The sequence below is a fragment of the Lupinus angustifolius genome, unplaced genomic scaffold (genome assembly GCF_001865875.1).
Source record: "Lupinus angustifolius cultivar Tanjil unplaced genomic scaffold, LupAngTanjil_v1.0 Scaffold_26_2, whole genome shotgun sequence".
Classification (NCBI taxonomy): Eukaryota; Viridiplantae; Streptophyta; class Magnoliopsida; order Fabales; family Fabaceae; genus Lupinus; species Lupinus angustifolius.
The window spans coordinates 4,207-15,112 of NW_017720371.1; the positions used below are offsets into that span (position 1 = coordinate 4,207).

Here is a 10,906-nt window from a genome sequence, read left to right on the forward strand (position 1 = left end):
ATGGCTATATGACTTAATTTTAATTATTTGACATTTTGTAATTAAGGTTACTTTGATTCACATGAAGTATCAAGAGATAATTGATCCCTAGACCTTTAATTCACTTCTCTCAAACTCTAAGTCATCTTTGCTTCAATTTTTTGTTGAGTTTACTCGTCAATATTTTAAAATGTGACTTTTTTCCATTTAGTATGAAAATATAATATTTTCTCACAATAGGACAAACAAAAAAATAATGATTTCCGATTTACTAATAACAAAACTCAATCATACCTTATCTCTACCCTAAATACAAACATATTAAGAATTATTTGGCATGTAACAAGATATATCATATCATATATTGATAAAATCGTAATTCTTAAAACCACTGCGAAATGAATCAAACTAAGGTGCATATTACAATTAACCTTAAAATCATGTTACATCACCTTCTCAATTGCAAACATATCTCTAAATTAGATCGCCGTTTGCAACACAATTAAATTATCTTGTGCCAAATATTTGTTGAAAATGAAAACAATTAAGCACTCTTTAGCAGACTAATGAAATTAATTATTAAACAATACTATGTCCGCGACGTTGAATTATAACAATTCACATGATAAATATCAAAGAAAAAAATTAATAATTAATGTAACATAATAAAATACTCATAGAGTATATATATTTAATCCAAGATAAAATTGAAGCAGGTAAAAATGTAACTATCTTTTTGAAGTACATATGCTATCATACAATATGTGTCATTCTATATATTATGAGTTGTGATTGATCAAAAAAAAATACTTAATAATTAAACTTTTAACTTGGATATATTTTTTTAACTGAACTCAATTCATGATATAGAGAGTAACACAGACGCGCTCATATGCTTCTACATAGAAGAAAGGGGAAGCGATGGGTTTTCCAACTCATCATGACAAACCAATCCACAACCGCACTGTGGTGAAACAAAGAAATTATCCAACGGAAAAGAAGCAGAAGCAATACCTACAGAGAAGTCGAGATTATCGCCGTCGCGAATCACCTCTACGATATCGAGCCAGAAGAATAGAATCTTGACACTAACTCCTTTTAGATCGGTGAGTCTGTTTTTTGAAATATGGCCACTGATGATGGATTTGTAGCTTAATTGATAAGAACCTTCTAGAGAGAAACTGCACGTGCCTTTCAGGTACGCGCGGAATTTGCCGCTTGATTCGTCTATTTCGTATCCAGTGATTCCTTTAGGGAGGATGCCTCCGGGGAAGTTGTATTGTTGGAGGAGCTCGTAGGCTGTTGGGGCGGAGGAGGAGGTGAGGAGTGGTGGGAGGAGGAGGAAGACGGCGGAGATGAGGATGATGATGTCAGTGGTGGACATTGTTGTGTTTTTCTTTGGGTTGAATCGCAGGATTTTTGGTTGTGCAGTCTAGAGCTAGCACATGTAAGTTGGATTTGATATTGTTCCAATTAGGTAGGGGATAATAATTTATTGAATTCAGTTTTAATTCTTATGAAATGAGAAATATATTTATGCATTTTTATTGTGTCATTCATTCATGATTTATTTTTATATTAAGATTATAAAATTTATATATTGATAATACAAAAATTTATATACATTCACTTTAAATTTATAATTTATTTGAATTATTTTTAAAAAAAATTAACAATAATTAAATATTAATAATGGATGATACAATAATAATATATAAAAATCATATAATGTTAATATAAAATGACTAATAATTAATGATATGTTATTGGCTTAAAAACTTTTGAATTACTATACATAAATATTAAACATTTTATTTTCTTAATATCAATTCAATTAATGTTTATATAAAAATTTAATTAGATTAATGAACCCAAATTCCATTTCCCTTATGAATTTGAATGAGATTATTGAGATTTTTTCTAAAAATCAATTCAATTGAATACATTCATGATTTCAAAGTCCCTTAGCTTATGAATTTGAATTAGTGACCAAATCTTCTATCTAAAAAAATATATCAATTTATATATAATTACTGGTGACTTATCAAAAATATTTAATTATTAAATTTTTAATTTTAATATATTTCCGAAACAAAATATTTTGAGTGACATATTTTCTGGGATAAAAATATGATCCCTTATATATACATGTATACGTGTATTATGTATACATTTCTGTATAATATAATTATGTGTATATGATCGAATGAGTTTAATCAATGAGATCATTTTCAATTTAAATTCAATTATTTACCGAAATTATCCAAATAAATAACCAAGAATGCTTTGAATGGATGAGTTAGTTGGAGTGATTGGATGTCCACGTTATATTTGCGGAAAGACTAGAGAAACGCACATAAATTCTTATCCAAATATTTTTGTCTTTCCTGGATTGGATTATTTTTCTATTCATCCTATTTTCAAATACTTCACCCCATCCATATTTTTTGGGTGTTAGGCTTAAACTCTATTCTCTATTCTATTTTTTCTTCTTACATCACTCCAAATAAGAATGAATTACTAATATATATGGAAAAAACAAAAAACATAAATATGAATTAATACAAAGTCATTAATCATTACATAATTAAAACATATATAAATGAAAGTAAGATAATAAGTAAACATTACCTAATTTCCTATTTAACTCTCTACTCTATCGTACAAATGGAGAAATATAATTAAAGTATAATATTTATAAAAGAATTTTTTTAATTTTTTTTTGTTTGTTCATTATTCAATATTCATTTACATTAAATTTATTTAATACTTAATAATAATAATAATCAAATAAGTGACAAATAATTTGCTGACATTGAAAAATTTCTGACATTATTAGTACTAGTGTTCGACACGCACTTCGTGTTTGTCAACCCACATTTTTATTTTATAGTATTAAGTATTTCGCTTTTATATGTTTCAGAGAAATAAAATATTATGTATTAAGTATACTTTATATTATAATTTTTTGTGTTTATTATAATCCCATTGCAGGTAAGATTGGTGATTAATGTGTTAAAATGGTTCCCTAGGATATAGTTTTTTTTGTAAAAGTAAAAAAAAATTAATGGGCAAAATAGGAAATAAGAAATTAGTTCGGATTGGTAGTTATATCATGTTTTATCTTTATATATAACTAGTGTGTACATGCATGAACCGTCAAATATTGTGTGATACTACATATTCAAATTTTTTTATATTTCATTTTTTTTTAATTAGAATGTATTTATTGTGTTTGGTGTACTTTATATTATATTTTTTGTGTTTATGATAATGTTTAATTTAAGGTGAGATATGTGGTTAATTAATGTATTGGTGGTGGTTGCTTATGATTATATAGTTTTTTTGTAAAAATTAAATAATGTAAAGGACAAAATAGGAAATGAAAATTACACTATTAGGGAAGTTATTTCAAGTTTTGGCTTTATATATAGTATAGATATAGATATAGAAATATAGGTAACCATATTAAACTCATTTAATCGATATAATGTCTATTATTCATTCTCATCCTTATTATAAGTCAAAATTTAAAAGGTTTTCATGTTCTTTATTACAATACATGCACTTTATATTTTATATGCAACATTGTTATTATTTTTCTCCACTTATTCATTAAAAGCCCTTCACTATATATGTTTTTTTTCGTTATTAAAAACTTTAATTTAATGAACTATATATTAAACGATGATAAAATTTCAATCTTATAGTATTTAAAAAATTAAGAAACATAAATATTTTTAACGGTATATACATTTTAGTTGAAAATATCTTCTAACAAAGATAAAATAAATATGATAATATTTTACAACCTTGCCCAAAATATATATATATATATATACACGATAATTATAATAATTAATTTGTACTTATTATTTTTCTTACTACTTAGGTCATGGTAGAGTTGCAAAAAAAGACATTAGTTTTTTTTATCAGACATTTATTAAAAAAAAAATATAAGCTAAGAGAACAAGTGGTAATATGAATCTTATTATATAATAATCACTAATGAGATATTGGTTTAATGATGTTAGATTATGTTGAACTCAAGTATTGTATTTAATCAAATATTAAATATTTGATTCCTCTAAGTGACAATGTTAGGAGGGATACCAAAAAAACAATTCTTTAGTGAAATATTTTTTATTATATTAAAAAAATTATATTACACGATCCCCAGCCACAATAACTACATTATTCAAGATTTATTTTTATTATTCACTTAAGTTTAAAATAAAGAGCTCAAAACTACATAAAACATTGAAAAACAAATATATTCTTTTTTAATAAAATTATGGGTTTTTATTTCATTTTTATTCCTTATCCCCGTACTTTGAGCAGATGTTGACTCATCTGAATAATATATTTTCTGTAAAATTTTAAATAATATATGTGAATAAATTAAGGATTGGTAGATTCATATATTGCATTTATTCTTCCACTTAAATAGGGATTTTTTCCGGGGCATTACCTATAAAGAAAAACAGCAAAAGAAAAACACTAGCCCAATTATATTATGGATATCATCCCAGAAATGTCTCATATAAAATATACTTTTTGGATTTTTTTTAAAGTTTTACATAAATTTTAGAGTGAATAGTCACTTTGTTATTTTTGAATTTAATAAAAGTTGAACCTAGTTTCAAAGATAATGAATATAAGTCAGAATAATTTTTGTCAGAATCATAAAAACACTAATAATAATCAATTTGATTCCATTTAATATTTTAATGTACATTTTTTAGTTTTTCAAATTTTCAAAAACAAAATGGGTAAACTAGAAAATTTTGATGGAGGAAATTAAGCTAAATTTTAACCCACATATGCATTGATTGCTATCTATTCTAGACAATTCCATCATAATGGCAATGGGGTTCGATGGTTCAGGTAGTGCGTTATCCGGATCCATCTTGTTGCTTTATTTTTAGACACAGACTCGCTCCACATTCGTGCAGATACTCGTTGGGTATGTTACTCACATATCCTTCAGTACCCAATGGATATGCAAGTACCAACAAATTAAAAAATATTAAAAAAAATTGCGAGTAATTGATTTATTATGTGTTTGTTTCTTACAATTTTATACGTTATTTAAGCAATCAACAATAAAAAATTATAAAACATAATTTAAAGTTTTAAACACAATTTAAATTGATTATTAAACACAACTCATTTTACTCAAACAATCATGAAAAAAACAAAGTCAACTTTGACATTATGACGTAAAATTAATTTAATAAAAACTATTTAGTCAATATAACATTATATTACCCATATGAATTAACAATATAACATCACACCACACTCATTAGCAATATAATATTAATGTTTAACAACATTACAATTATGAATTAACAATATAACATTACAATTATGATTACTACGGGTCTGAGTAGCTCATTATCCAGACTTTGACCTATCCAATAACAAATCTCAAAATCTTAAGTCTCAATTACTCATGGGATCAAAAATACATACCCAGACGTGACTCGTTATGAATATTATCGGCGCGTAGCCATGTAAGACTGAGATTGCAACTAAGAGGGGGTGGTGAATTAGTTGACTAGAAATTATGACCAATTTTTCTGCTTAATGAAGAGTTAAAGTGCAGCGGATAATATTGTAGAAAATAAACAAGAATAAATCAAAGAGGTAAGGAAAAAGAGAGTATACAATGATTTTATACTGATTCACTTTCTTGTTCACCGAAAGGTATATCCAATACTCTTGCAACACAAGAGATTTTCCACTAAATATTATGAGTTGTAATTACAATATCTTACACTAAGATCTCTATGTACCTTACACACTCACTAATACCTATCACCTTGGAAAATACATTTCCAAGTAACCTTATCCCCTTTCTATTTACACCCCGTGAAAGAAAGCAATTATAATGAATGAAGAATTTGAATGATGACATGGATTGCCTGAAATATAATAACACTTGCAATCCAATCAATTTTTTTGTATACTTAGTAAATAATGCTCTTTTAAGTTTTACAAAACTTTAAAACATTTTACTTCAAGCAACTCAGAAAAATAGCTTTGAAAGTTTGAGTTCAAGTTGCTAGAAGTGCAGAAAACTATTTCAGAAAAGTGCAGGAAAGTTGTGAGAAAAATGTGAAAGAGTTGTTCAAAAGTGTTATATTCATTGTGTGTTCTAAGGCCTTTAAATATGCATTCAAATCAGCCATTGTGCCTTATGAAAGAGTAAAAATTGTTTGGAATGAAGACATTTCGTTTGGGATGAAAACTCTTGAGTTTCAAATATGAAAAACTAATGTAACAATCTAAGTAAACAATTACAACAAGTGGGTAATCGGTTACCCAAACGTGACATTTTGAAAAATTACATTGAGTAATCGGTTACTCAAACTCTCTGTCCAACAGTGAGTTAAAATTCACTTAGAGTAATCGGTTACTCAAATTTGAGCAATCAGTTACTCCAATTTAAATATTGTTGGATAAATGATTCTTACCCATGTAATCTGTTACTTAAATTTCAGTAAATTGTTATACAGTATTTTGAAAAATGTTTTCATTTAAAATTTAAAGTGTTTCAATTTCTTTCTAAATATTTTGAGCATTGCTACTTTGGTATATTAAAGAGTATAAGATAGAAATACATATTTAGACTTAGACTAATTTTCTTGAAGTTTTAATCTTCTTGGTCTTCACAAGTAATATTCTATTTCTTCTTTTTGGTGATGTTGATGTCTTCATCAAAACCTTGCCAATGTTAGGAATAAAGATCTTCTTCACAATCCATAAACTCGGGTCCCATTGTCATCCCTAACTCCCATTAGCCTATTATTGGTCTACTCCACCAGCTTATCAAAGGAGAGGTGTATAAGCAGACACGCACGCTAATGAATAACTCATCAGTCAAAATACAGTCTGCACATCCGTCTCTCTAATGTAAAGGCCTTCATTAGGAACATAGACCACATTAGGGGTGTAGTATCTATGTATGGATAATGTAAAGATTTATATATTGTTGGTGCATGATTCACCACTCATTTATATTATTTTTATTTAAAAGTCAATGACAATTAAAAATAAATAATAGATGATACAACAACAGTGTAAAACACATACACTGCTAGTATATATAATATATCCTTTTCTCTATATATCATAAAAGATTAGATAATCATCACATATGAATTATGATATACATTGTAATAATAATTCATTTGTAAAAGAATTTCAATAGAGAGATTGTTGCAACTAAAATCTACTATCTACTTTGTGTCAAAGAAACATCATCAATTCATACACAATTGAATAGATAAGTACAAACAGAATTCATGGCTGAACATAAGAAGGGTTGAATGAGATAAGACTTATCACATACTCAACCTTAATTGTTGATCATGTCTACTTTAAACTTGAACTCCATCTATACTTGATTAAATTCAATTTATGTGAGTCCAATTAACGGTCCAACCCGATTAAACAGGGTCCTCCTCATCCATAATTAAAACCATAAACCAGGACGATATGCCCAATGCCTACAATGATAGTGGCAAGAAAATAGGATGATGCAAGCTACAGTAACATTTGTTTGGATTCACAGGCTAGTGGTACATCAAACATCAAAGAAAGCACCGAAACTTTCACTTATGTGACCCTTAATAAAACTAGACTAATCAATTCAAAAAGGCATAGCATAAATAAAAAGATAGACAGATCCCAATTAAAATATGTTCTCCAAATTGAATCATATGATATAACAACTTTATTAAATAGAAGAAACATCACCGATTTGGTTCAACTTATTGCAATTGAATCCACACCCACACTGAGGACTTTCCAAGAAGTTATCAACTCCAAAATTAGCAGAAGCAATACCCACAGAGAAAGCAAGGTCATCACCATCACGAACCACCTCAACGATGTTAAGCCACAACAACAAAATCTTGACGGAAACACCCTTAAGTTTATCAAGCTTACCATTAGAGATAACACCAGTAATTGTTGGCTTATACTTGAGGGCGTAGGACTCTATGGTGAAGCTGCAACTTCCTTCTAGATATGCTGCAAATTGACCAGTTTCTCTGTTTAGCGCGTAGCCTGTGATGCCTTTGGGGAGAATACCTGGTGGGAAACCATATTGCTCTATAATCTCGTATGCTGTTAAAGTGTCTTGTTGTTGGGTTAGCGCATAGGTGAGTGTTAGAGAGAACAAGATACATAAGATTCTAATTGAAGACATCGTTAGATCTTTGATTGAAACAAAATGGGTACTTGGTTTTTTTATTTATTCCTATTTGGTTGATGGGGTTGGTTTGTTGGATGGTGGGATATATTGAACAAATACTTGGCCGATCATCGGTAGGTAAAGTCAAAATAAATTAAGAATTAGACAGCAATTATGCGAAAATACACTAAAAATTAATATTATTTATGTTATTTAATTTATAATTAAGTTACCTTTTTCGCTTCAAAAATATACTACAAAATACATATGTCTTCTTAGTAATGGAGATGAGACTTACTCACAAATGATGATGTTTATGTTAAGATTCTCTTGTTTTTTCCTGTGTAATTAATTAGTGGGTGTTATTGTCTTATTGCTAGCTAAATTTTTGGATGATAAAAGTTATATTTATCTTTTTCTAACATTAGATTAGATCATTAGAGGACCGAAATGCTTTCAATTTATATATAAATAAAGGACATGCTTATATACTTATTTTATATATCAAAATAACAATTTACAAAGAAGAATCATTCGAGGGAATGTGTTGTTTTGCTCAACTATTAGTATTATTCTAATAACTCGAGGAACTCGCGTAGCACGTGAGAGACGGGGTTTAATTTGTGCCATAATGGTTTCTTATTGGCCACTACACTCCTCCACCCCTTAACTTATTTTAAGACTAGTATCCCAATTATTTAATTTTGACTTTTATTTCAAATTAGTCCCTTAAGTTTCAAAGGTCTAATAAATAAATATTTTTGTCAATCAAGCCAATGTGACACATAGAAAACACTATTCCCTACCTTCTTAGTTCTTACCCTATTTCTATCTTGTTTCGGGTAGTGGCATACACAAAAAGCGATGGATGAAATCGGTCGCTTTGGTTCCTGCCACACTCATCGCTTAAACATTTAGATATTTTCTAATACTAGAAATTTTAGTATTAGACAGAGATTAGGATACATGGTTAAAATTAATCTTTAACAACTATAATTTTAAATTATTTTTTAATAAAAATTTAAAATAAAGAAAACAAAATCATTTTCTTATCAAATTTCAGTATTGAACTATAGTATTCAAGATGTTGAACTTAGTAGCTCATCTTGTTAAAAAGACATATGTATTGTTACATGCCTTTGTTTTTTAGAACCAAACCTAAATTTCCTTATCTGCACAAACTAGGGATGACAAAAAATTCAAATCCATGAGTGCATGTGGGTAAACTCCACATGGGTAAGGGCACGAGACACAAATGGGTAGTCACGGGTTTTAGAAACAGGTTCTTAAAACTATTCACAATATATATGGATGGGTATGAGTATAGTGGTACTCGTGTCCAACAATGTAGGAAATTAATTTAGTATCTTGTTAAATTTGAAATTTAAAACGTGGATGGTTTAATTTGGTATTGCATAATGCACACTTTGTCGAAGTAATGTTTTTATCTTTTTTATCGGCAATTGTTAGTATATTAGTATTTTGTTGTGGGTGAGTCTCTACCCTCAACTTTCTTCACCCTAACCATCAAACCACCTTATAACTCCTTTTTATCATTGTCTTTTTTTAGCTAACAAATACATGACTTACAAAATGTCCAAAAAACTATTGGGAATATTTAACATTTAGTGTTGGGAATACTTAGCATTTAATCGTTTCAGCCGTTTTATCTTAGTCATTAGGAGAATAAAAACGTTTTCCAGTTTCTTAGTGGCCACATTATAGGTATTGAAAATGTGGTCGGTTATGCTTCTTTTTCTATTTTGAATAAGGCTATATATAGCCTCAATTGATCAATACAATCTAAACAATCTTTCTTCTTTCTACTATCCCTTAATTTCTGAGTTCTAACAATTTGTATCAGAGCTCCGCAAGGGGCCTGATATAGAGTGATTGAGTGTGCGTAAGAATTGTGAGTTAAATACACACATAGATATAGAGTGATTGAGTGTGTGTAAGAAGTGTGAGTAAACACAAAGAGAGATAAAATGTCAATTTCAAATAAGTTTGTGCAATCATCTATTCTGACGTTTGATGATCATTATGATTATTGGTAAATGATGATGGAGAATTTTCTCAGGAGCAAGGAGATGTGGGGCCTGGTGGATGAAGGGATCCTTGTTGCGACAATTGGGACAACATCAACAAGTGAAACGCAAAGGAAGGCTGTGGAGGATGTAACACCGCGAATTTTACTACCTTGAAAATATATGTTTTTAATAATTATATTTTCGAAAATGAATTTCTGGGAATTTTCGGTAAAGAATTAGACGAAACTCTAGTTGAGTTTTAGTCTTGTAATTCTATTTCCAATTTGGTGGTAAATTTTCATGATTTTTGGAGATAATCGGTTTCGAACCGCTGTCGGGGCCGAATCTCACCCGGTACGGTTCAAAGAGTGTTTTTTTGAGTTCTGTAACTCGAAATCGAATTCCGATCACGCCATTGGCTTCGTAATCACATTTTGAGTCAAGATAGACCCTGAGTTGGTCCATAACTATTTTCTAAAATATTTTCACTCGGAATGCCGAAATTCAAAGTTCCAACCATAAAGTAAAATCGGGCGATCATTTTTGGCTACTCGAGTATTGGCCGATAATACTCGAGCATGGTTTAATCGCGTGCGTTTCACCGAAGTCGTCACGTCGCATGAGTCACTTCACAAAATCTACCTATTAAATCTTATAGATTTCACTCATTAATGCCTTGATTTACTACCCA

At 29.0% G+C, this 10,906-nt stretch overlaps 2 protein-coding genes across 2 annotated transcripts; both read right to left on the bottom strand.

The window, feature by feature from the left end:
* Positions 1–541: 541 nt before the first annotated feature.
* On the bottom strand, positions 542–1,450 carry LOC109338451 (uncharacterized protein At5g01610-like). Its single transcript, XM_019575696.1, has one exon. The coding sequence runs from the start codon at positions 1,361–1,363 to the stop codon at positions 878–880; it is 486 nt and encodes a 161-aa protein (XP_019431241.1). The 5' UTR covers positions 1,364–1,450; the 3' UTR covers positions 542–877.
* A 6,074-nt stretch (positions 1,451–7,524) lies between these two features.
* On the bottom strand, positions 7,525–8,292 carry LOC109338453. Its single transcript, XM_019575697.1, has one exon. The coding sequence runs from the start codon at positions 8,198–8,200 to the stop codon at positions 7,727–7,729; it is 474 nt and encodes a 157-aa protein (XP_019431242.1). The 5' UTR covers positions 8,201–8,292; the 3' UTR covers positions 7,525–7,726.
* Between the last annotated feature and the right edge of the window lie 2,614 nt (positions 8,293–10,906).